At 42.9% G+C, this 26,874-nt stretch overlaps 1 protein-coding gene and 1 long non-coding RNA gene across 8 annotated transcripts in view; one reads left to right on the top strand and one right to left on the bottom strand.

The window, feature by feature from the left end:
* Positions 1-26,874, top strand: part of ARFGEF3 (ARFGEF family member 3) — a 70,181-nt gene that overhangs the window by 27,650 nt on the left and 15,657 nt on the right. For 4 of the 6 annotated variants that reach the window (XM_077925955.1, XM_028723542.2, XM_077925958.1 and 1 more), the window contains exons 5-26: positions 3,262-3,330; positions 4,450-4,572; positions 5,466-5,508; positions 6,243-6,321; positions 7,720-7,824; positions 9,773-10,097; positions 11,178-11,290; positions 11,400-12,316; positions 14,057-14,223; positions 14,864-15,098; positions 15,915-16,022; positions 16,924-17,139; positions 18,163-18,273; positions 19,211-19,361; positions 20,095-20,409; positions 20,890-21,023; positions 21,152-21,297; positions 21,882-22,061; positions 22,975-23,119; positions 24,044-24,166; positions 25,057-25,160; positions 26,079-26,223. In XM_077925955.1, coding sequence (XP_077782081.1) covers positions 3,262-3,330; positions 4,450-4,572; positions 5,466-5,508; positions 6,243-6,321; positions 7,720-7,824; positions 9,773-10,097; positions 11,178-11,290; positions 11,400-12,316; positions 14,057-14,223; positions 14,864-15,098; positions 15,915-16,022; positions 16,924-17,139; positions 18,163-18,273; positions 19,211-19,361; positions 20,095-20,409; positions 20,890-21,023; positions 21,152-21,297; positions 21,882-22,061; positions 22,975-23,119; positions 24,044-24,166; positions 25,057-25,160; positions 26,079-26,223 — 4,054 coding nt within the window. The remainder of the gene's footprint in view (positions 1-3,261; positions 3,331-4,449; positions 4,573-5,465; positions 5,509-6,242; positions 6,322-7,719; positions 7,825-9,772; positions 10,098-11,177; positions 11,291-11,399; positions 12,317-14,056; positions 14,224-14,863; positions 15,099-15,914; positions 16,023-16,923; positions 17,140-18,162; positions 18,274-19,210; positions 19,362-20,094; positions 20,410-20,889; positions 21,024-21,151; positions 21,298-21,881; positions 22,062-22,974; positions 23,120-24,043; positions 24,167-25,056; positions 25,161-26,078; positions 26,224-26,874) is intronic. The other 2 variants (XM_077925956.1, XM_028723544.2) reach the window with 1 other exon arrangement.
* Positions 22,347-26,874, bottom strand: part of LOC144327260 (uncharacterized) — a 31,682-nt gene continuing 27,154 nt past the window's right edge. For both annotated transcript variants that reach the window (XR_013392234.1, XR_013392233.1), the window contains exons 3-4: positions 25,143-25,513; positions 22,347-22,452 (exon numbers count right to left, since the gene is read on the bottom strand). This is a non-coding gene — a long non-coding RNA (uncharacterized LOC144327260). The remainder of the gene's footprint in view (positions 22,453-25,142; positions 25,514-26,874) is intronic.

Genomic DNA, 26,874 nt, shown 5'->3' with positions numbered 1-26,874 from the left:
GAAAAGATGATTGGGGAATTGGTGTTGTGGTTCGAGGACCCGATCCCCGCTTAGTGAAATGAAGACACAAGTACACGCAATATAAGGTTAATGGGGCAAGAAAAGGCCACAACTTTATTGATTACAGCAAGTGAAAAGGTATTGGCTTAGGCATTGGATCACGTGACTTGACTCCACCCACTCGGAGAGGGGTGAGTCTAAAAAGGGGGGTTTATTCACCAGTAGGTGGAGCCCGTTGATGCTAATCCAACTATAAGCTCTCCCCTGATGTCACCGAGGGTCGTGCCATGGCCCCCCGCCACACAGGCATCGGACAGAATACACGACCGCCAGATTCCTTTAACGGAATACCCAAAAATTGAAGGCGTAGGCGATGGCCACACCTAGCCCTTCCACCACCACAAACACATTCCAATGCCTAACCTACCTACCAATACCACAAAAGTTGTGACGGTTGCTACAAGGTAGGCGAAAAAACCACAAAGCCTAATGCCAAATGGAAAAATTCCTACCAGGCCCCCTGGACAACCTGGGCGACCAACCTAAGGTCCATAGCAAGGCCAAAAGAGAAATTGAAACCCTGAGCTCTGAGGGAGTGGAGGGTGGGTGACTCGCGTCGGGATGGCGAAAAGTGAGACCGTGTGGCTGGCGCAGCAACAAGTTAAGCTGCTGTCCACGCCCCCTTCAAGCCACCTGGTTGGGCGCTTGCCCGTGGGCGTGATGCACCAGCCAGGTGAGTGGGTGGCGAGCCCCCTGCTTGAGGCGGAGATCGGATCCCGTCCACAACCCCTCCCCTCTTTGCAGGAGGAGAGTCTTTATAGCTGTGAAAGCTGCAAAATAGCAATACACTTGTAGATTTTCAAGCAGTTATTTCTTCTGTGAGATACGTGTGTGTGTGTGTGTGTGTGTGTGTGTGTGGCATGTTTCACAATAATACATAATAGACTGTTAGTCTCCCTTGCCCTTTCTGAATAATATCTCTTCTTTCCAGTGTAGTGAAGGACAGACAAATTTATAGGTATACAAAATACTCTGTAAAAATGTTTCTCAAACAACAGCCATGAGTCTTTAAGATTTGTGGGCTTAAAATCTGTGATACTTGAGAAGAAGAAGAAATAATTTAATTGGGCTTCATGTTACTTCCTTTTTGTTACGACCAGGAATTGGGGGCGGGTTGCATTCATTTTATAAAGCTGTTTTTGTGCAATCTTGCAGGCTATAAACAAAAAAAGCACAGTGGAGTCTAGAAACCATACAGAAGTACTTTAAAAGGGACGCAGGTGGCACTGTGGTCTAAACCTCTGAGCCTCTTGGGCTTGCCGATTGGAAGGTCGGCAGTTCGAATTCACACGATGGGGTGAGCTCCTGTTGCTCTGTCCCAGCTCCTGCCAACCTAGCAGTTCAAAAGCACACCTGTGCAAGTAGATAAATAGGTACCACTGTGGTGGGCAGGTAAACAGCATTTCCATGAGCTCTGGCACTTGTCACAGTCCTCCGTGCACCAGAAGCGGTTTAGTCATGCTGGCCACATGACCCAGAAAGCTGTCTGTGGACAAATGCCAGCTGCCTTGGCCTGAAAGGCAATATGAGCACTGCACCCCATAGTCGCCTTTGACTGGATTTAACCATCCAAGGATCCTTTACCTTTTACCTTTTTTAACTTTAAAAGGTTGCCCAACCCAGTTCTAGGGGAAGTGGTTTTTGTTCTGATAAAGACGGCATAATCCATTGTTTCTTTTTCTTATTGATCTGAAAAATCTCATCAGCATATTATCAGTTGTGTGGTCGGGCAACCAAGGAGCAAAGCAGTAGTTTTTTCAAGACAGAAAGCACTCTGGCTGTAATTAAAATCCACATCCTCATTATGGATCACTCATTAATGGAAACAGCATTCATCAGGGCATTTGCAAGAGGACAATCATCCTAATATTGTTTGCCTATTCAGTTAACATTACTACACATAGCAGGCTTTCTCTTTTTAATAGGTGAAATTTCTGTTTCATGCTCTTCTTTCCATTTTGTCGAGCAATTTTGGTGCCCTCCTTAAACTGCTCTGAGTTAGAGACCTTGCTCCGGGTATATTGTCTTTTTGAAAAGCAATATTTGTATTACGCACAATATGGCTTTTTTTAGTTGGCACTAGTAATCTGGAATGGGATCCCTAAGGTGATCCTGCAGACAACTTTCTTATTGTGTTTTAGCTGCACATTTTAAACCTTTATAATTCTGAGATTATTCATTGGTAACAAGAATATTTAACTTTCTACTGGCTCAGTTTCTATTTTTTTAGGCCTTCTCAGGCTTTCTTAAACCATTCAGTTTGTGTTAAGAGAGAGCAGAGAAATAATACCAACAGAGGCCACTGAAATCCTGTTTTATTAGAGGGCGGATTCTATTCTAGTCCTCTCTTCTCCAGATGTTTGGGTAGAATCCTTAAATTTCTGCTTGCCATTTTGCAGATACTTTCTTTAAATTTGCATATTACCACAGTTGAATAGTATTTTAAAGCTTATGAAAAGACATTTACAGTATTTTGTGCACTGTTACAGTTTGTACACGTTTTAATTGCTGGTCAATAATAGCTAGCATTTTTCCTGGTAACCACAAATTTCCTATTTCTTGAAAAGACATGTATGACCTGGTTTACTTTCAGGCTAACCTTCTCAGGGGCCACTGTAAAATCATCCTTCCACAAATCAGAGGCTAGATGGAGATGACCACAACCCAACATTCTGTGCCATCTCAGCTATGATTTGGCTTTCCCTAAGCTTGCTGGGAACTCTTGTAAAGCAGAATTCATACGATGAGTTTTGACAGAGGGTAGATGCCCCATTTTCAGATTTTTGGGTCATTGGGTTTGATACCAAAATAGACAGTTTCATGTGACATTGAACTTGTCTTTCTTATTACTCATGAATGAATGGAACCCAAGTCACTACATGTGATGATGGGTGGATATCCTTCAGAATATAAAGAGCTGGACATGATTTTTCTACCAGGTCAGACTGAGTAGTGACCCCCAGAGGGCACTCCTTCTTTATTCCTATACTCTCTTCTGGGCTACATGAATTAATCTGTGGGATCCTGCCTTGAGGAGAGGTTTGATTTGCCCCACTGGTCTGTTTCTGCCTTGTGATTCTGTGATTAGCAAAGGTAGGACATCTGGTGGACTTGCTTCTCGGTGAACTTCATAGCCTTGATCAGGGTTTCAGGGCACCTTCCTACTAAAGCTCTTGCCCTCTGTTGTTCCTTTGATTGCAGGTCCTGCTCTGCATAACATACACTCCAACATTTGAGCTGAATGGGAGTTCAGTACTTAAGATTGCTGAGGTGAGTGCTCCTTCTTCACTGGAAGCCAAACTTGGACTATGTTAATAAAATAACCTAGCAGTCTGCCACTAGAAGGTGCCTTTAGCAGCTGGGTTAGAGATAAATTACTCAAATGACAAGAGGACCAACTTAATTTGGACTTGTGCATGAATTGATCCTAACTATCGATTGAATTTACACATTCTATGATTTTTTCCCCAATGCTTTTTCAGTTCAGATTCAAATATGTAAAGATGGCATGATTCCAATTCGTAAGACCAAATAATAAAAGAGGATTGGTGGGTAATTTTTTAAGCTGCTATTAAACTAGGGGCTAGTTCCTATGAAAGTGTTAAGTCTGTGTTAGGGTTCTACTATTTCTGACTGCATGGTGGAATACACCTCTATATATAATACAATTAAAGCATATTTCCTGTCCCCCACCCCCAAGAATCTTGCCAACAGTTGTCGTCCCCCCCCCCCGGGTGCAATTCCCCTAATAAACTACAATTCCCAAGATTCTTGGTGGGGGGCGAGATGGGCTTTAAATGTAGGGCGCTTATGCAGAATGAATAAGGCTATGCTAGATCTCATGATGTTCCTGATATCTAGCATTTTGTGTACAGCCGTTTTGGTTTTGATTTTTGTATGGAAGAACACTGACTCATCTGACCTGTTACCTGGAGTCTGAAATAGTACACTCCAAATAGAGGTGTACATATGAATGAAACAAGTAAGCCTCTTCCATCAAAATATGAGAAGCTATATTAAAACCATCAGGTAACCATTCAGATTAGAGCCCTAGTAGTTTTACTTGGGGAAATATTGTGGTATAAATGATACTATTTAGACTTGGGTGACTCAGAATTTAGACTGTCGTCAGAAATAGTTCTATATAATTTAACTTTCATTTTTATTTATTAAATTTGTATACCACCCTTCATCTGAAGATCACAGGGTGGTTCACAACATAAGACAAAACAATGAAATACATAATAAAATGAAAATGAAAACAAAACAAAACAAAACAAAACAATAACCGCCCTCCTACTTCTACCAATTATAATTATGTTGGTGGTCTTATTTTATTACATCTATAATTACATTGCTTCTGCTGTTCCTTTCTCCCTTCCCAACCAGGTGTGCATTGAAACCTATGTCTCCAGTTACCATCAGCGGAGTATTAATACAGCTGTGCGGGCAACTCTCAGCCAGATGTTGAGTGATTTGACTTTACAGTTACGGCAAAAACAAGAGAATCCAGTGAGTTCTATAGCAACAACAATGGGTTGTGATTTCCTCGCAATGCTACTTATGGCTTCATTCAGACAGCACTTTATTCCCTTTTCCCTATGTTTTCTTACCTGATAATTTCCATGTTTTATATTATCTTTCATACAGTGTAAAAGCCACTTCTGGAAAACTAGCATCCAGCAAAAATTTAGCGCTCCTTTCCATGTTATGGAAATTGGTTCCATGTCAGCAGCCAGAAACAAACTGTTTGCAACCCCATTAGCCTGGAAAATCACAGGAGTTTTATGTCGCAATTTTATGTGATGAAATTCAGGGCAATATTCCAGCATATAGTTATTTCCTGCCATTTAAAATTTATCTTGATATGGCACTAACTAAATAAATAAGCCACAGTTCCATACCGCAATACATAAACTCCATAATTCTCCTCTGGATCAGGTTAGAGTCTTGTCTCAGAAGTGGTTTCTTTGATTGCTCATATGTCTAGAAATAGAAAAGTGAAAAGTTGTTCTTCAGTAAACTGTTGGCTATTTGCAGATTAGTTGCGCTGCAGAAAGTGTGCTGGGGAGACCACACATTAGAAGGAACACAGAAATAACTTTTGCTAGGTTTTAATAACAAAAACAAAAACTCCTTTTACAATATATCAATAAGCATGACCCCTCCACCAGGGTGAGAGAGCTAGGTGCTGCTCTTTATATACAATACCCAACAGCTTAATTAACATAACTTAACAGCACCTGCTATACTGCTTCACAACTGTAAAACTAGGTCACATTATTTGCTCTGGCCCTTAAAGAAATACACATCTTGTGGAACAATAATGAACCTTGAAATTTAAAGAGACCATTCAACACTTTCCCATACCTGTGCTAATGACAATATATTTCTTTCCTGAATAGATAGCTGAAAGCCAAGGAGTCCTTCAGGGGTGCAAGAGCCCAGGTATGAGTTCCTAACTACTCAGAAACTGGTTTATTTCTCCCCTTCAACTTTCTCCCCCCCCCCCCCATCATGCCTATGCAAAATTATTGTGAATTTTGTTACAAGCCACCCCAGTCTCTGCCAAGCAGTAGCAAGGTTCCAGGGGTCTTGGCCCTTAACCAGAGTTTGTGTTCCTTTGGAATGAGACACGACAGAGGTGGCAGTGTCTCTAAGAAATATGGTTTATTCACGCATATTTACCTCTGAGTATTATGGAGAGAGAGTTCATAGCATGTACACCTCAAGAGGGGCTTGTCCTTCCAGCAGCGCTGCATTGGATCCAGAGGCATCCTAAGCACCATCCCTGTGTCTCTCTCTCTTTCATGCAGTTGTCCTTCAAGCCACGCATGGAGTTCTGCTCATTTCCTCCTTCCCAGCAACACTTGCAAGAAACAGCTCCTCCCCTTCCGCTTCCAGCATTCCCTTCCCCCGACAGTTGGTCGAATCGTTTTCCTCAGTAGATGTTTCATTCCATATTTTGCGCCAGAGCATTGAATTAGGGGCAGAGGAGAGTCCTGTCCACATATGCCCAGATAAAGCTTCTCTTTCAACGCCATATCCCATGTCTTCCTCATCATGTTCTGTGCAAAGTTTGAAGTCACTGAAGTTGGAGCTGTTTCTGCAGGTGTCAAACTTTGGTGTAGTTAGGTGTACACATGACTGCTGCTAATATCTGTCCTTTGCCCCTTTTGGAGATTCTACCACAGAGTCCCTTTGTGACGATGTTGTCTCTGTCTTCACGGTTCTCTGTGAAAAACTTCAGGCAGTTATCAGGTGAGTAATAGTTTCTGAATTTAAACTAAGTGTTTAGGTAGAATCACTTTATGGTATAGAATCAACCTGAACCATGAAGCATCTATTTCAGACTTCTGGTACTTCTTGCCTTTTTAAAGAAAAATGCTGTTCTGCACATACAGAACAGCTAGAAAAATATATAGAGATAATGTCACAGAAAAATGCATTTTTCCCATTCCTCCACTCCCTCACTGGGCTACTTAATCCCATGTAGTGCTCTGCTGTTTCCATCAGCAATACAAAAATGGAAAATGGAAAATTTTTAATGCAATTTTTCTCTAGCAGAAACTCAGTAGCTTCAGACCTATGAATAAGGCCATTAGTAGGGATTAGTGACACACCTTTCTAGACTTGCTGATATTAGTTTTCGATTTATTACTCCATTATGGAGTTTTATTTTTTGTCTGTTGTCTACTTGTGTCCACCTGATGATTGACTTCAAAGACAGTAGGGAACAACAATTAGCTATCTTTCAAAAAAAATAATTGTTCCATTAAGCAGTTAACAGCAACTTAATCTTTTCATTTTGTGATAAGACAATAGTAATCCACCTTGAGTATTGCATGCCAGCATGTAATTAGCACACATTTAAGTTAATTAGTCCTTGATGTGCTAGGCTGCGATATATGAACAGAATCATGGAAAAATTATTTGAGAAGTGAATTGGGTAACAATAGAGTAACTCTGATCTACACTGCAAAAGTAGACATTTCCCATTTCCCAGTAATTATCAGTACTAATGTGGCCTATATTAAGTTTAAGTAATTACTCGTACATCCAAATAACTGTAATTATTTGCATGTAGGATCTGTCTACTTTGTAATTGCAAGCAGTTTATTAGCAGTAGCTTTATTTATATCTATTGCATTTTGTGCTAATGGCACACATTCTTAATTACTGCAACAATCCTGTCAGTGAAGTAGTTGTTAATACTGAACAGCAGTATGCGTTATATATTCTTATTATACTTGTGAAGTGCCCGTTATTATACTGATCAGTGAACCCTTCTACATTAAATATGTTTGGGAGTTTTTACTAAAATATTTTAATTTATTGCTTCAGTATTTTTTACCATGCTCATGTGATTATTATTTTTTAGAATTCTGCTTGATCATTTTCTGAAGTGGGAAGTGATATATACATTTAATGTTTTCAACAGCCCTGAACATTTTCATGAGAAATTGAGATTTCTACTTAGGAGAAATTTATTCTGGATAATTGCATTCAGCTGCTTTCATGTCCGTTTTCTTCGCAGAGAATGTTCCTTTTGTATTTTTCCATGAAATAGGGAGAAAAACTATTTGCTTTTTTATTTGCATTATTGCATCTGGTTGAAAAGAACAATAAACTGTAAGACACTTTGCTTCCATTTGTCAGTGAGAATCAGCAGTTGCAACTTCTCTTCCTGGAATGCATTCTCTCGATGCTGAATAGTTCCTCTCCTAATATGCACCACCATAAAGGATTCACTGACCTCATATGGTAAGTAAATCTGCTTGGAACCTTTTGGAGTGCAATTCTGTTCATGTAGTCCTCACTGGGTTCATGGCTTACTCCCTGTTAAAGGAAGATTACATTCTTCGAAACAAACTGGAGTTTCAGTCTTACATAAATGTGCTTAGCCATACTGGAGCAAATATGAAATAGTTTTATGTCCAATCAGGACTGTTAAGTCATTCAGGGTTGTAAACCCTGCAAGGCCCTCCACAAGTAGAAGAGGCTCTTCATGCGATACTACTGACCTTAAACTTATGGATGGCTCTAAACTTGGATAAACGTTATGCACCAGAGAGGACGGTACTTTGTAGCACATAACTGCTTCTCCTCAATTATTGTTTGAATTCAAGAAGACTAAGCCCCCAAAGAGGGCTTTGGTAAATGAGAAATTGTCATGAGTATGTCATTCTTCATGATAAAAGTAACCTCCAGACCTCTTTGCCAGAGAGGCCCTTTCAAGCCTTTCCAATAATAATACTGTCTCCATTCCCAAGGGAATAGGTGCCCTCATTCATTCAACAGATGCTCATAATACTGCCTCTATATTAAAATTGTGTGTGTAGAATATAGACCGGGGTAGCCTTGGGTCATATGACACAGTAAGCTAAATGATTATTTGCTCCTCTGCTTTATTCAGTTGCACAGCGCTGAGCTATGTCAAGGTTTGTGTGTCATACAAACCAGGATGTGTGGTTAAGCTCTCATCACACTAGCCATGAGCTACAGCTCTGTTTTAGATAAAACACTTAACCAAACCTTGGCTTAGCTCATTGCTGAGTCAACATGTTCACCTGGTCCTGCTAAGTTATAGTTTGGCATACAGTGCCGTGCCCAATGTGCTCCCCTCCAGATGTTGTTTGACTCAAACCCCCATCAGCCCCAGCCAGCATTGCCCGTAGTCAAGAACGATAGCCGTTCTAGTTCAGCAATATGTGGAGGGCACCATTTTGGCTACTCCTGATATTGTGAAGGTGTGCCGGTAAAGATATAGTAGCTACATTTATATCTGTATACATATTATAATTCTATTTACATATGCCTCTTCCGTGGCGGTGGTGGTGATGGTTCAATTTCTGTAGGCATTTTATGGGTGCTGAGTGCTTTACAATGATCTCATTTATAAATGTAACTGAAGTTTGTTGTCCAATGTGAGTACAGTGGTACTGTTTAAGAACAGCCCTGTTTACGAAATATTCAGTATACAAACCCCGCAAAAGCGGAAGTAGTGTTCCGGTTAGCGAGCTTTACTGTCAGGGGACTGCCATCGCAATGGGGGGGAGGGAGGCAGGGGGATACAGAGAGCCTCCTATGCTTCTGAGGAGCAGCCCCTCTTCGATTGGTGGGGAAAGCCACACCTCCAGTGGAGCAGGAGAGGAAGGGGAAAGCCGAGCGAGGGGAGGGCTCAAAGATGCTACTGAGAGCCAAAGCGCCTCACCTTTCCCGGCCGACCAGGAAACAGGCACGCCGTTTCCGTCACCCACTTTGCACAGAGGGGTGAAACTTAAGGAGGGGAGGCAGAGATTTGGGGTGTCTAAGTTCTTATGCTGGGGGGGGGGACTGGAAGGGGCCACTCCCGGAATCTGCAAGTGACTAAGACGGACATGAACTTTGTGGTTCTGCACTGTAAATAGTGCACAAAATAAAAACCTGCAAAAGACAGGTCGGAGTCCTGCCTGGTTACTCGTGAGCAGCCACCTCACCACCTGACATTACCTTGGTGTACAAACGGAAGCTGAACGGTGGAAGGGCACCGGTAGCAGGGGGCCTAATTAGGGAAAGTGTGCCTCGGTTTAAGAATGGTTTTGGTTTAAGAACAGACTTCAGGAACAGATTAAGTACCCTAAACCGAGGTACCACTGTAGTGTGTTTATTCTTCCCCTTTTGCCACCTATTTGTTTGTCTGTTTCGCTCCCACGCTGCTTTTCTTTTTCAGGAAGCAGCTGTGCCCGGCTCTTGTAGTCATCTTGGGAAATCCAGTCCATGACAAAACCATCACCTCTGCTCACAGCAACATCTTCCACGAAGCTGATTCTCCTTCCTCAGGGGTCTCCGATCATGGCAGAGGGTCAGGTTGCTCTTCCAATGCACCTGCCCTTAGCAGTCCTGCTGCCCGGACAATCTATTACATTGCAGCAGAACTTGTCCGATTGATGGGATCGGTGGAGTCCATGAAGCCGGTTCTGCAGTCTCTTTATCACCGAATGCTTCTGTACCCTCCACCTCAGCACAGAGTGGAGGCTATCAAGATCATGAAAGAGGTGAGCTAACTGCAAATACCATTTTGTTTGTACCCATCTCCACCCCATGGATTTCCTTTATTGACCCATCCACCCCCAGTTTCCTTTATTGACTGCAAAGAGTTCATATTCAAAAGCAATTCTGTATGTAGATTGTTTTCGTATGAATCAATAAATGCAAAGATAAAAGAAGCAGGGGAGGGACACAAACATTTCAAAGTAAAACACAAGTAATTAAAAAGTCTTCATTCTATGGACTCAAAAACTGACAGAATATGTGGAGTTAGATAGCTTATCAGAAAAAATAAAGAATAAACCAAAGCAGGAATTTGTCTCAAAATGGGAAGTCTTTAAAATATATTTGAAAAATAACTACAGCAGTTTAAACTCTGTCACAGCATTTGAATCATTTCAGTAGTAGCTTCAAGAAAGATATGAGACCTAAGTTAAATTAAGAATTAGTTAGATCATAACAAAAGTGTGTATTGGCAACAAGTAATATACAATTGAAGTAAGGAACAGATGGGAGGTCGGGTCTACAGTCAGAAGACCAATTTTTGCCTTATTGTTTTGTAAATAATATTTTGTTCATTATTATTTTTCGTTTTCGTTTTCTTTTCTTTCTTGGTGTATCAACAAAAAAAAATCAAATAAAAATTATATATAAAAAAGTCTTCATTCTAGAGCTGAATTCAGACAGTGATCTGAGAGGACTCCTGGAGCAATTAGCTCCAAATTCCGGCACCAAAGTCTCTGGCCATCTGACCCCTGCCCCTCCCTCCAGTTTTGCAACATGTGAAGAAGAGATGCCAAGCAGGGCTACTCCAAACTGATCTCGAGGAATGGAGGTGTAGGGATGCTTTAGAGAGGTAGGCCAGGGCTGCTCTGTAACATTTAGGCCGTCAGTGTTGGCAAGCTAACACAGGTTTTATCTGCTTTCTGAAACCAACGTCTGTTAATAAATTGATGGGTACATCCTGCATCCTTGAATTAATAAACTCAATGCATCCTGGGGCAGATCAGCTTACTGAAGAAATAAGGTTTGTTCCAGCACCGTGCATTTGATCTGTGAAGAGTTTTTTATATTTCATACAAATTTAGATACTTGGCAGTCCTCGGCGGCTCTGCGATTTGGCAGGCCCCTGCTCTACTGAACCAGAATGCAGGAAAAGGTCGATTTCGAAAAGGAAGTCCCACCTGGATCTTCTCAAACTGTATGTTCTATTAGGTTTCCTTAAGCCAATAATCCTTTTTTAAAATGCACGCTTTTCCAATTAAGAAAAAAAGAGAGAGTAAAGTGTGTCTTGTTTTCATTTATTGTAGTATCTTGGACGGGATGAGTGAAGCTTGCGCAAAAGGTGGGATTGAAGCCTGCTATGCTTCAGTGTCCTGTGTCTGTGCCCTCCTTGGCACCCTGGATGATCTCAGTCAAGGGAAAGGCCTCGATGAGGAGCAGGTCCATCTGCTTCTCCGACGTATGGACGAGTTAAAGGACGGGGGCGAGACAAGCAGAGATTCCATGGAGATCAACGATGCCGATTTTAGGTGGCAAAGGCGCATCCTTTCATCAGAGCATACCCATACCCCCTGGGAAACTGGCAATGAAAAGAGTCCTGACATTAGTATTAGTGTCACCACAGATACTGGTCAGACAACCTTGGAAGGTGAAATGGGGCAGACCACTCCAGAAGATCGTTCTGAAATTCGTAAAAATTCTCTCCAGTCACCGGCTGGACAAATGGGTAAAGAAATTCATTATAAAGACCCAGAATCAGAAACCATTGACCAGCCAGATGTTGTTCAACGGAGCCATACAGTTGTTTATCCAGATATAACTAATTTTCTTTCAGTTGACTGCAGGGCACGTTCTTGTGGATCCAGGTACAGTGAGAGCAATTTCAGTGTTGATGACCAAGATCTTTCTAGGACTGAATTTGATTCATGTGACCAATATTCCATGGCAGCAGAGAAAGATTCCGGAAGGTCAGATGTTTCAGACATTGGCTCAGACAATTGCTCGTTGGCTGATGAAGAGCAGACCCCAAGAGACTGTCCAGGTCACAAATCCTTACGAACTGCTGCCCTTTCCTTGAAACTGCTGAAGAACCAGGAAGCAGATCAGCACAGTGCCAGATTATTCATCCAGTCCCTTGAAGCTCTTCTCCCTCGACTCATCGCTCTTTCTAAAGTGGAAGATGTTGATTTGGCCCTCCAGAACTTCGCTTCAACTTTTTGTTCAGGTTGGTGATCATTTTCTTCACAGCCAATATTAAATGAACAATGCAGAGACTGCTGATTAAGGGTCTTTGATATGTCAAATACTCTTTTCAGATATGTTTGAGAGAATCTGCATTCTAATCCATTTGCAGCCCTGTGAATTAATTCTGGAGTTGATGCAAGGCACGTCTGTGTGGCCTGGCTCCAATGTCACTATTTTTTTTCCTACAAAAGAATGAAAACGTATTTATTTAATTTATTCATTTCATAAGATTTTTGCACTGCTTGATTGTAGAAACTCTCAAAGTGATTTACCCGAAAGATAAGGCAATGAAAGCAGAAAAAAATCACAACCTTCTTTAAAATATACATAAGTTAAAATACTAAAACAGGTTAAAATCACCTCAGCTTTCTAAACATTTGGGGAGGCTTGTCTAAACAAGAATGTTTTTAGCAAATGTTGAAAAGAGTTCAGTAAAGGTGCCTACTTGATCTCAATAGGCAGCATGAAAAAGTTATATATAAGAATCTGAACCCTTGTGGACTTCTTAGGAAAGATCTACAAACAAGGTACAAAATTCCAGTCCGCTGCTCATGGATTTTTCCAGCAAAATCCTTCTGGAATTTTCATTCTGACACAGCAGTTTCCATTTGTATTTCTGCATTTTTGACAAATCAGCCTATTATAACCTGTTGTATTATATTACATAAAACTGTTCAGCAAGCACAGTTTTAACATAACATTTCAGTCACACCACATTATCCTAGTGTCAAGTTTATAAGCTGTGTATACGATGTACATAACAGTAGGGCTACAGTAGTATATGGGGACTCTTGAATGCTAATCAATTTCCAGAGCAAATTATCCCATAAGCCAGAGGCTCAAATGTTTTAGTACACTTGACTACTGGATGTTCATGTTTAGCTTTATTTAAGAAGCAAGCTGTTCTCCACATTACTAATAAGCTTTGCCCACTAATATGGTAAACTGCTTTTGTATGTAAAAGTGTGCCTTTATGATGTTTTGAGACCCTTCCTCCAATATATTCTGTAAAGGTTCTGCGCAAAGCAAGGTTCTATGTATAAAGGTTCTATGTACTGAAACCCAAACAAAATCCAATGCTTTATTTACTACACCAGTCTGTTTTAATGCATTGCTGACAGTGGCATCTACTTTCTTCATGGGAGTGGGTGGCGCTGTGGTCTAAACGACTGAGCCCTTTGAGCTTGCCAATCGGAAGGTCGGCAGTTCGAATCCATGTGATGGGGTGAACTCCTGCTGCTCTGCCCCTGCTTCTGCCAACCTAGCAGTTCGAAAGCATATCAGTGCAAGTAGATAAATGGGTACCTCTACGGTGGGATGGTAAATGGTGTTTCTGTGTGCTCTGGTTTTGTCACGGTGTTTCGTTAACCAGAAGTGGTTTAGTCCTGCTGGCCACATGACCCAGAAAGCTGTCTATGGACAAACACCTGCTCCCTCAGCCTGAAAGCGAGATGAGCGCCGCAACCCCGTAGTCGCCTTTGACTGGACTTAACCGTCCAGGTGTCCTTTACCTTTACTTTGTTCAAAATAGGGCAGTCTCCACTGGGGCTGTGGAAGGCATTTGGCTAGCGCAGTAAAAGTTTCTGATCATGTAGTTACAGAAATGTGAGTTATAGTGCAGTAACTGGTAAATCGCCATATAAAAAGGAAGCGGCCTTGAATCTCTAAAGCAAGATTTCTCTTACAAGGCACTTGCTATAGCTCTCTGTTTTTTTGGTAGGTATGATGCACTCTCCAGGATTTGAAGGGAATGTTGCCTATAGCTTCCAGACACTGATGAATGCAGATAGTCTCTATATGGTCTCTCATTATACTCTCCTGCTCAACCTGAAGCTGTCCAATGCAGATTACTACCGAAAGAAGCCTGGCCAGTCCCCCGTGATCATGGTGAGTGGAATGCAGTGCTGGGTATGGTGAAGAACAACACACATTTGCAACTACCCTGACTTCTTATAGCTTGTTGGTCCGCAGCTCAGTGAATAAATATGAAGTACTCAGATTTGATGCAGGTTGAACCCAGGGGAGCATTAAATTGGAGCAACTGGGTCCCAAATCAGTTTTTGTCTTTTTCGTGGGTTTAAAGGGTAGGAGACTTCAGAAAGTAGAGAGGACAATATTTTACAAATGCCATTCTTAAAAAATACTATGGGAAGGAAAAATGAAAATGTATTTGCCACCAGGCTCAAGGGGAGTTTTGTCCCCTGGTTCTTTCACCATAAGGAGAAAAGTGCTTCCTGAACCTCATCATTCTCCACTTTGCACAAACTATAGTTTGTTGTGCTTGGACAAGAACCTATGGTTTGCTAAGAACCAAAAGGGAGTTAGGGAAACATGGCGGGGTGTGTGTGAGAGAGAAGCCACCCTGAGGCTCTTTTTTGCACAAGTATATGACATTATGGTTTGGTGTCACATCTGAACTGCATCAGAGAGAAAGACGGGTGGTTATTATGTGTACTGACAGATGCATAATTTTATCTATGCTTGTCACCTTGGTTTTATGCTCCTGATCATGTCTGTATGTTTCTAGAAGTCTCTGAGGAAAAGCAACATGCCCAGTAATGCAGTGGTAGCTGAATTGTGCTGTTCCATTCTGCAGAAGGAGTTTATGAAGCAGGTCCAATCCAGTGGAGTTTTGATGGTATTTTCTCAGGCTTGGGTCGAAGAGCTTTACCATCAAGTGCTGGAGAGAAATCTTCTTGGAGAGGCAGGATATTGGGGGAGCCCTGAAGAGCACAGCCTCCCACTCATCACCATGCTGACTGGTCAGTATGATTTGAATACCAGGGCGATATAGAATTAAATACACATCTTTGGCTCAATGCATTGAGTGTGCAGAATATCCCAGTCGCAGTCATCATGGCCAGTGGTCAGGGTCATGTATCATTATGACGGGAATTGTTGTATTATCATAATGATGCCAGGTGACTGACCAGTGGGTTGTCCTGCCCACCTGTCTGTTAACCAACCAGTAGGGGTTGGGGACTTAGAAAGACCTGACCCACCAGGCCAAAAAGGATACCCACACCTGATTTTTATAATGCCATTTATGACTGCAGTAACTTACATTTTGCAGTTGCTTTGTTTTAGTGGCTCAGTCTGACTTTACGGAAGTACCTCCATCTATTGCAACATGAAATAACAACAATAAATCATTATAAATATCAAATGCCACAGCCAGAGCTTTCTTATATCACTTGTAAAATGGCCTGTATCCAGTGGCAACAGCAAAGCTTCTGTCAGTGGAACAGGCTTGAAGGTAATTTTCCTTCTCACCTGTAGCCCGTCCCCCCTCTGCCCATGTCCTCCTTAAATCAGCTGTGGAGAATCCCCACAATTCTCTGGAGCAGATTTAGAGTGGGGGAGGGGACCTCAGGAGGAAAGAAGAGCCACTGAAAATGACTTCCCTTCCACTAGTAAAGGCTTTACTGTCAGCTGAGCAACACTGTTGGATCAATCTCATACTAGTGGAGACACATTCCTCTGCAACTTACTTGAGGGAATTCATGAGGCAGTTGTCCCTCAGGTGTCCCCCCGCCCTTTATCCCATAGTAGTAACTTCTTGTTGTTTTTCTTTGCAGACATTGATGGTTTGGGGAGCAGCACAATAGGTGGGCAGCTGATGGCCTCTGCATCCTCGCAGTCTCCTCTCACCCACACCCGGAAGCCAGATGATGCTGTTCTTGCAGGTAAAGGATCTGCATCAAGGGAACCATGAGCCACATTGGTATATATTTGTAGTATTATTTCAGCTACACACACACCCCAATCACTTAATCTTCATATTTTTATGCTGGATGTGAGTTAGGTAAAGCTTCCTTCTTGGTTTCTGTATCTCTCATGTCTACGCACATGAACATATGCTGATCCAGGAACTGTGTTTTAAATAAATTATTATTTATTTATTTCATTTGACGCTTTTTACAAAAATAGCTGAAAGTGACTTACATAAAGTTAAAATGCAATGATTCTATAACACACACACACACACAAACATATTGGTGGTTTTTAAGCAGAAGTTGGATGGCCATCTGTAATGGATGCTTTAGTTGAGATTCCTGCATTGCAGGGGGTTGGACTAGATTACCCTCAGGATCCCTTCCAGATCTACAGTTCACTGATTCTATGATGCAAAACCACCAAAGGATTACTTTTCATATATCGCATACTGGGAAGCAGGGCTAATTTGGGAGTGGAGCTAGCAACATGGCTTAAAATGATGGATTTTAAACTTTCGTCCCAGCTCTCTCCAGTCATGATGAAAAGCATGTGTCTCCATACCACCTGTTAATTAAGGTGGGGGGTGGGGGGGACCTGACATACTTCGTATTCTTATTATTTTAATTGATTACCTACCCTTCATTCCAGGTCCCAGTGCAGGTCACAACAATTTAAAAACCATTTAAAACCTTACAGCTGTAACAAAAATTGCAACCACAAAACTGCAATTTTGTCCTGAAAGGTGTCAAAGGCTGGGATAAAGAGGTGCATAATGATGCTGTTTGCGTCATGTCAGTCTTGGCTCTGACTGATGCTTGTATTTCCCAAGACTCCCAATAAACTATTTGTTTTTCCTTTCTGCTGCTTCAGGTACTGCTTTTGCCCGATACCTGCTAATTGGTTGCTGGAAGAATTTGATTGACACTTTATCCACGCCTCTAACCGGCCGCATGGCAGGCAGCTCCAAAGGATTAGCCTTCATTCTAGGAGCCGAAGGAGTCAAGGAGCAGAACCAGAAGGAGAAGGATGCCATCTGTATGAGTCTGGATGGACTGAGAAAGGCAGCTCGCCTTAGCTGTGCTTTAGGTATAATGCACTCATCAGCATAGGCCCCATTTTTAATGGAATTTGGGCAGGTAGATGTCATCCATGCAACACCCAAATGTGGCAGCTTGAAAAACAGAAGCAAGCAGTAAGCTGGGTTCACTTCCCCCTATATATTTCTCCTTATATTGCCAGTGTTTCAGCTGGTATATATTTATACCAGCTGGTTTCCCCAGCCACTCTGGGCTGCTCCCAACAGAATATTAAAAACACTATAAGACATCAAACATTAAAAACTTCCCTAAACAGGGCTGTCTTCAGATGTCTTAAAGTCAGGTAGTTGTTTATTTCTTTGACATCTGGTGGGAGGGTGTTCCACAGGGCAGGCGCCACTACCGAGAAGGCCCTCTGCCTGGTTCCATAACCTCTCTTCTCACAGTGAGGGAACAGCCAGAAGGCCCTTGGTGCTGGACCTCAGTGTCCGGGCTGAACAATGGGGGTGGAGACGCTCCTTCAGGTATACTGGGCCGAGGCTGTTTAGTGCTTTAAAGGTCAGCACCTACAACTTTGAATTGTGCTCAGAAACGTACTGGGAGCCAATGTAGGCCTTTCAGGACCAGTGTTATATGGTCTCGGCAGCCACTCCCAGTCACCAGTCCAGCTAGGGGGAGGCACATATGGCTAGTGCAGGGGTCTGCAACCTTTAACACAAAAAGAGCCACTTGGACCCGTTTCCGAAGGGAAAAAAACTGGGAGCCGCAAAACCATTGCGACATTTAAAACAAATATACCTCCGGAGCCGCGATCTGACAGCGGGCGGAAAGGTGACGTCAGGACAGTGCGTGACTAACGCACGCACCGCCCCCATGCGACGTCACAGCCAGTACAGCGCCCGCCACAGTGGGGAGTGTCGGGGCGCACAATGCGCCTCCTCCCCTCGCTAGCATCCGCCCCGGAGCCGCGGCAAAGGTGTAAAAGAGCCACATGCGGCTCCGGAGCCGCGGGTTGCAGACCCCTGGGCTAGTGGGAGGCACAGAAATTCAATAGTCCTGTTTCTTGCTGCAGGGGTTGCTGCTAATTGCGCATCTGCCCTTGCTCAGATGGCCGCAGCTTCATGTGTTCAAGAGGAGAAAGAGGAAAAAGAGGTGCAGGAACCCAGTGACACCATAGCTCAAGGTACGACTCATCAAGGGGATCCACTGGTTACCATTAGTGATGATACGAGCCATGTATTTGTCATGTATTAAGATTATATGTAGTTGGAAGCCTTGTCAAATGTAATTGTCCTGGCCCTGCCTGTAATAGGGATGTCTCCCTTTAGGTCTACTGTAAAGATCAGCAATGGCTGCCTGCCTACAGAGAGGCAGAGCCTACCCTAGATCTGAAAGTGGTTGGGTGGGGTGAAGAATCTCACTGCAGTTCTTGTTTATTGCTTGGTATTACCTGCTTTTCGTGAGCATAAGCAGCATAGATACCAATGGGGCTTATTCCCAGATAAATTTGTTTTGTATGGCAGCAAAGAACATCCTCAGGGTATCTTCCAGTTCTATGATTCAACATGGTTCTATGATTTAAATAAAGTAAGGCACTAGTAGCTGCATAGGATGTGCAGAAATCAGTTGTTTCAACTATAGTGAACTCTCAAGCCCTTTCTACACTTTTGTTAAACACTGCCTGAAGAGAGGAGACGTCAGGATTGGACCCACTCATCCTGCCCAGCCTCTGCGCATTCAGCAAGAGGTGTGAAGCAGCCTCTCTGTGCACAGTTCCCTCTGTGTAGACTCCTCCATGTAATCTGGAAACTTGCCCAATATGGGTTTCCAGTCATACATAAGACTCTTTCCTTTATACAGCTCCTTTCACACTTCCCACTGAACACGTGCAAGTTTGTTCCAGGGAGCACGATCCATTTTCTTACTTATTTGGTGAGGGCAAGAAAAAAGACTAGGGCCTGTGTGCAAACCTTGAAAGAAGCTGAAAATGAGTTTGTTTGCTTTTTAAAAGAAAAAAAAAACCCTCTACAATAACAGTTCTTTCCTATACAGAAGCCTTTCTTGTGTTAGACGTAACAAGAGATTCTTTATTTCTAACATTTATATTTGTAATGGCACAGTGAAACAGAAGGTGGAGCAAAGACTGGAACAGATGGGGAAAGTGCAAGGGGTCTGCCTCCACACAGCCCACGTTTTGTGCATGGATGCCATTCTTAATGTGGGGCTGGAGATGGGAAGCCACAATCAAGACTGCTGGCCGCACGTATTTAGGTATGGAATTGGAAACTGTATTCCATCTTCAGTTTGAGGCAGTTTAGGCTAGACTCCAACACAACATTTCTTTGAAACTGACAATACACGTTGATTGGCAGGTACCTAGTTTGCTGTTCAGTGTGTTTAGTGTACTTTTTTCGATTCCATAAAAGTAACCAGGCAGTGTGCTTCTACTGCAAAAAGAAAATGAAACAGTACTTTTTAAAACAGTGACTACCCCCCATTCAATGGGCAATAACTATTTAGGTAGGAGCTCAATACACATTTGATAGTTCACCGCATACAGGACCAACTCAAAGTATGGCTTGGTACGCATGCACAAGTCTGTAATTTTCCAGAGCAAAGATCATAGTCACTTTGCTCCCTACTGGTCTCTAGTTTATCCTTTAGTCTATAGTCATCAGTTATGCTGACTCTAGATAATCCAGACAATAACCCTTGTATTATTATGTATCTTATTTCTATATATTCGAGCATTGAAAATTCATTCTCTGTTATGCAATAGCTGAATCTATTTAAATCTATTTTAAAATGTTTTTAAAAGTCAGTAATGTTGTAAGGAAAGTTTAAGTTTATGACTAGCTAGTCCAGTGACACCTTGCTTCCAAAAGAGCTTTTCATTTCAGGAGGCTTAAGACTACTGTAGATCATCCTCAGAGAGTAAATGTTGATGTTGTATGCAGTGGAAAAAACCAATAAGGTTCTCTGTCCTTTTGCTTTGTTTTTTCAGAGTTTGTGAGTACATCAGCACACTGGAACATGCTCATTTCAGTGACGGGACATCTCAGCCACCGGTAACTATTACCCAGGGCCAACAGGCCACAGATGGGCTTCAGGGAGATGTTCAGTCTACAGACAGCACCCAGGAACTGACTCTAGATCAAGAGACTGCGCTGAGGAATAATCCTGTAATCCAGCCGGTTTCCATTCAGGAGCTCATCAAAGAAAGTAGCAAGGGAAGAGCGTTTGATTTCCGTGGGGGCAGCCTGATGACTGGAAGCAATGCTGCCAAAGCTATCCTTACCCTCTCCACCCAGGCAGACAGGTATGGTTGGCATCACATTTGACAGTTGCTACATATTCTGAGTTTCTTCAAGAAACCATCATGGATGTGTTACTGTGAATATCCAAAATTTGCACATGGTGACATTCTAGTGCAATGCTGCCAACACCAGAAAAACATCAATGGATGTTGTAAAATATATACAGCCCCACTAATGGGCATGCAGTTTTTACTTCTCCCAGGTACTTGTGCTGGTTTACTTCTTTTCCCCCTACTTCCACGCCGGGCTCATTTGTTTGTGTATTTTAAAAGTCAGACTCCATGTCCCCCTAGCGATGCAGCAGTAAAACTGCTGGCACATTTGCAAAGCTAAGCAGGTTCCCATATGGTTTCCAATTGGATGGGGAGCCATGTGTCAAGATTCCTGCATTGCAGGGCTAGATGACTCTTGGGGTCCCTTCCAACTCTACAATTCTATGATTTGGCCAGGTCAAGTAATATATTCTGCCTTTTTGCCCGAAGGCTATTTGAAGATGCTGTTGACAAGTTGAATCTGATGGCATTGGGAGGTTTCCTGTATCAGCTGAAGAAAGCCTCTCAGTCCCAGCTCTTCCACTCAGTTACAGACACTGTTGATTACTCCTTGGCAATGCCAGGTAAGCCTCTTAAGACACAAAGCATCCTATATTTATATTTATGTGTGTGTGTGTGTGTGCGTGCATGCTATACCATGTATTCAATTTATATTATCAATTACTCTGCACTGTCTTTTTTGCCTTGGTAGGTGAAGTAAAATCTACCCAAGACAGGAGAAGTGCCCTCCACTTGTTCCGTCTTGGAGGGGCCATGCTCCGAATTGTAAGGAGTAAATGCCGCCCTCTTCTCCATCTTATGCGCTGCTGGAACTTGGTGGCCCCTCACCTAGTGGAGGTGAGAGGATTACAAAGGCTTCTCCCCCCCCCCCCCGCCCATGCAATTTCTCTGTGTATTGTAAAAATTGCAAAGGGCAGTCACAATGTTAATTAATGTACTTGAAAAAGAGAATGTACAGGTGAACGAAGCACTAAGAAAGATTATACTCTGGAAATTTGCAGATTATAGCCATCAGCCTAGCACAGTTCTTAGACAGATCCTCATGAAAACAGCTTTATTCATTTCTTCATGATAGGTTGGCCGTTTGTATGTTTGTTTGGTTTATTTATGTCTCCCCTCTATCTCATGGGCTCAGAACGACATACAGCCATTTTTCTAAGGGGATCACAGTCTAAGGAAATCAAATAGCTCGGGGAGATAAAAAAGGGAAAATAAAATTAAAATGGCATTGTAACATGAAATCTAGCTCAAACAGATTTCCTCGTTGTACTTACTGTAGACATTTTTAATGCTAGGCCTCACCAGATTTTCTTTGAATTCTCTCCCACCCTCCTCCTAAGTAACAGTCCTTGCCATTTCTTGTCGAAAAGGCATTTTTTGCTTGACTGAAATCCTGCTTTTTACTCCTCTTGTTGCTGCAGGCTGCCTGCCATAAAGAAAGGCATGTTTCTCGGAAGGCTGTCTCTTTCATCCACGACATCCTAACTGAGGTTCTGACAGACTGGAATGAGCCCCCTCATTTTCACTTGAATGAGGCCCTCTTCCGCCCCTTTGAGCGTATCATGCAGCTGGAACTCTGTGACGAGGATGTCCAGGACCAGGCAAGCTAAACCTCGTTTACAATGGCAACAGCCTACCTTCAACTGCAAGACCACTTTGATTCCTATTATATGCCTAGCAATCACAATCCTTTCAGTTGCTTCTTGGGAATGGGAAATGGCAAGAGAAGATTCTGTGCAGGGCTTGTTTGTATTTTATACTGGAAAGGGTTTAGCATTGGGAGAATTTCATTTGAAGTGTCCATCTTTCAAGTTTCTGAAGCAGGTGTTGCTGGATTCCAATTCCCATCAGCCCCAGCCAGCATGTCCAATGGTCAGGGGTGATGATCACCTCTCTTTTAAAGAGTATGAGCAATAGCTAGCAACATCACCAAAGTCAGGAAGGGTTTTTAGTTGGATTTCCAGAGCTGGAACGACAAATTATCATGAGCATCTGAAAAAGAAACAAAATGCTCTGCTTAATATGCATAGGATGTTGGCCTCGCAATTCAGTGCTTATTTGTGTTGCCATAGTGCGGGTTATTTTTTTATTATAGTTAGAAAAATGTTAACAATTGTATTGCTTTCTGCTCAAGTCATGTGGGTCTCCTATAAAAAAATAAATAACCTGGTCGCATTATTCGGTTGCGTATATAAAATCAGAAGTGGCTCACCAGGGGTGGCAGAGTTAGCTTTCCAGCAGGTGGGCCACTGTTGCTTACCAGGAGTGGCAGGGCAGTGGAGAGGTTGACACACTGCAAAGAACACCCATAGGAGCACCGGAATGGCCTCACCAGTGCATTTACCCGGCTGCAACCTCCCCCAGCTCCTGATAAGCCACAGAGACCCTGCTCCTGGGAAGCTGCTGTGGTATCTCCACCCCACCTGCTGATCTGCTTCTGCATTTCTCACACAGTATATTCTCTGTGCTGGTTTATTTACTTCTGCAATGCTTTGTGTGCTCTGATTGTGCCAGGTGATCACATCCATAGGCGAGCTGGTGGAGGTGTGCTCAACTCGGATCCAGTCAGGGTGGAGGCCATTGTTCAGCGCACTAGAAACTGTGCGCAGTAGCAGCAAGTCGGAGGTTAAGGAATACCTTGTTGGAGAGTATTCAATGGGTAAGTCCTTTCTACAGTTTTCTAGATACCACTGTTTAGGTACTGGGTTTTTAAAGGGTCAGTGTTTGAAAGGCAACACAAGCCATATAGCAGACTATCCAAAAACATACTAAATAAATGAGTAGATCTGAGCTACTGTGAAGTTTTTGCATCACAACAGAGGTCTGGAAGGTCTTTATGGTGAGTGTAACATTTCCCCCACATGTTTAAAAATCATGTCAATATAATTTTTTTCTGTTCGTTGTAGAAAATGGATGAGCCCCTTTGAACTCACTGGGACTTCCTTCTATGCATATAGGATTGTGCTGTCAGTCACTAACCAACATAATTTGACTATGCTTGTCTCTAGCAGCTGCATTTAATAACATAAATGTTTTTATGTTGTAAACCACTTTTGAGATATTAATAGTAAGCAGTATAAAAGCATCTTCAAGGAATTTTCAAAAATACATATACTAGGTTTGTCTGTATCAACTGTGAGTGAGCAATGAATGCAAGATTTGGTTCAGTGGCCTGATTTGGCTCAAACTGTTTTGGAGGCTGCTCACTTCATTTCAGGTCTGAATCAGGATCTCACTTAAGGAAAACCAAAGCTTGCTTCTCAATGATTTAATACGGATACATACACAGACCCAATTGCTACATCTGCGCAGTTAGATGAAGGCCAGTGTCTCCAGTTGTACAGAAGACTTGTAAAGTCCCTGTGCAGTATGGCACCTGAAACCCCAAAATCTGGAAGAGCCATTTTGACTCTGAAAATTTATTCCCATTTTCCTTGTAGTAAAGCCACTGAATACTGTGGGGCTTGCTTCCAAGCAAACATAGAATTGCATTGCACATTAATTTGAAGCAAGTTAAAAAATCACGGGCTTTTCCAGGTAATGTGTATCTGTATCAGCTAAACAATTATTCTTGCTCCCTCAGGAAAATGCCAGGCACCTGTGTTTGATGTCTTTGAAGCATTTTTAAATACAGACAACATCCAGGTCTTTGCAAATGCAGCCACCAGTTATATCATGTGCCTTATGAAGTTTGTCAAAGGATTGGGTAAGGAACCTTTTAAATACGGTATATCCATCTGTATGTTTACTTTAGGGTTTAATGTTTGTGGGGACAGATGCAAACAGTTTACTGAATGTCAACAAAGGCTATGAATGCATTTTAGAGGTATGAAGTCCTGGGATTTTTGTATGATTTTTGTAGGTATTCTTTCTTTTTTTTAACTGCATTGGCATTTGCCAGGCATCCTCACAGTTCTGAAAGAGATTCTGTCTACAAAAAGTTAACTGCTCTTTCCTGGTGATGAGGGTAGAGTGGGGAACAGTGTCAAGGAGACCTTCATACAATAATAATAATGAAAAGCTTAAAGAAGTCTCACAAAGGGCAGGGCAGGAGTGATGTCCTGGCGACATTTCTTCCTTATGTTTCTAAGCTAGAAAAGATACTGTAGGGTTTGCCCCATCTTGCACAATGTAGTTGTTAATGTTATTATTATGAACCAAAGCATTCTCTGCATAGGAGGTCCTCCCACACCTCGTGTTAAAGCAGTTGGCAACCACTCCTCCTTGTTGCACATTAAGAGAACAAAACTGCACCTGGGGTGCAGGGTCGCTGGGTGCTTCAGTGGAAATGAGGCACAAAAGGGCCAACTTTGACGTGATCATTCTGGCCATCTGTATAGAGCATGGAAATATATGACAGGAGGAGTGGGATAGCCCTACAGTAGAATCCCTCTGTGCAGGCAGGACTGAACATACTATGTCTAACATTTTCACCAAGACATTTCTTCATCCTCCTCCACAAGTTATTCCTCATAACTGCTGTGTGCATTTTGTGAATCCCTCTGGATTCCATAATCACCATACAGGGTCATAGTAATTAAGAGCATTCAGACCAGCATTATGTTCTGCTTAGACATTTTCTTTCTTTCATCCCAGGGGAGGCAGATTGCAAGGAGGTTGGGGATTGTGTGCCAGGATCAGGATCCATGTCTACAGACTTGTGCCTTCCTGCTCTTGATTACCTCAGGCGGTGTTCTCAGGTGAGCGCAAGGATGCTGAAAGCTGCTTGAAATGGCATCCACAAGGGGGTAGAGGCTCCCTGTAGCGGCTCTTTCTTGTGTAAACAGGTTGGTCACTGCAGCATGCAGAAAAGCCCTGAGCCTCATGGTGAGCCTCTTACAATTTCTCTGGCTGACACACAGCAAATCTTTGAGGTTTCTCGCATTGCCACAGGGAGCACAGATGATGCAGTTACCAATTTCTGTGCTCTTTCTTCTGCCAGATCAGAAGCCGTGCAAGTGTTCAAACACAGTGGCAACAGCTTTTCCCATCGCTCCTCTTACTGAGGAAACATAGCAAAGTGATTGGGCTATCAACGGCTGCTGGCTTGTCTCTGTTTTGGAAGAGAGAGAGAGAGAGAGAGAGAGATCACATGATGGTTTCCTAGATGTGCCTAGAGATCACATGATGGTTGCCTAACACTTGCCTAGAGGCAACTGTTACTCACCGAAGGTGTTAAGGAAAGTGCTTGCTTACAGAGTTGCCAAGACCGGGTTTGTAAATACAAGGCCAGGAATCTTAGGCTACTTCCATGCTCAGGTTTTGATCAGGTCCTGTGTACAGTAAATCAACATGACCAGCAAATGACAGACACCCTGCATGATAGATATGTGGTGTCTCATGCCCATATGGGAGTGGCTTGATTATATTATCTTTAGCAACCACACACCACGTTATCCTTCTGTTTCCTGGGGTTACTCCCACATTTCTGAGTGTAGCATTGAAGCCTGAAGCAGAAGCCCAGACAAAATCCCTGGGCACACGCACCCTTTCCTGTTAGAATATCAAACTATTTTAGCCAAATCGTTTTCTGTGTGAATGTTCTACAACATGTAGCTCTGAAACTGTCATGCCAGCACATACTGCGGAGTAGTCTCATCATTTCTCTCCCTTTTTAGTTGCTTGCCAAAATCTACAAAATGCCCCTGAAGCCTATTTTTCTCAGTGGGAAACTTGCCAACTTACCCCAAAGAATACAAGAACGATCCGCAAGCAGTGAAGATGGCATTGAGTGTGTCCTTTCTGATTTTGATGATGACACAGGTAAGCAAAATTACTGTTGTGATCCTAAAGAGGAACATCCTTAAATAGCACTTACCAAATGGGGCTTGTCCCCATTCACCTGGGGCTCTGGGGGAGCAGCTTTTGCTACAGCCGCAGCCCAGACCCAGGGGCTATCTTCTTCCTGCACGGCCTGGTATCTTCCCTTCTAGCTTCCTAGGAAGGCCTGCCAAACAGGCCAGTCAGAACCCAGGGGCAGGGGGCTGAACTAGGCCCACCCCTGCTGTATTTAAGAGGACAGCCTCAGGTAGTCACCTTCTTGGGAGATTGTCACAGGATTCACCACCCACCCACCCAGGCTGTAAGTGGCCTGCCAGAAGATGAGCAGGCAGGCGAGAGTGAGGACCTTGCTATGCTTTATCCAGTTGGTCCAGGGGGTGTCTCTGTTTGGGAGTCCACACACGGCCGATGGACCATAACACCCCTCCCAATGGCAGCCTGAGTGGGATCGTAGCTCCTAATCCATGTCAGGAGTGACCCCCCCCCAGACCAAGTTCTGGGTAAGCCCCATCCTGTTCATCAAACAGTTGGCAGGTTGCTTAATACTAGATGCATACCCAATGCCTTGGGACAAAACCTACTTGCATCTGTAATGAATGAAAGTTGTGGCCTATTTCAACCCAATACAAAACT

Source organism: Podarcis muralis, chromosome 3, assembly GCF_964188315.1.
Source record: "Podarcis muralis chromosome 3, rPodMur119.hap1.1, whole genome shotgun sequence".
Lineage (NCBI taxonomy): Eukaryota > Metazoa > Chordata > Lepidosauria > Squamata > Lacertidae > Podarcis > Podarcis muralis.
This window is presented reverse-complemented; position numbering and strand designations above follow the sequence as displayed.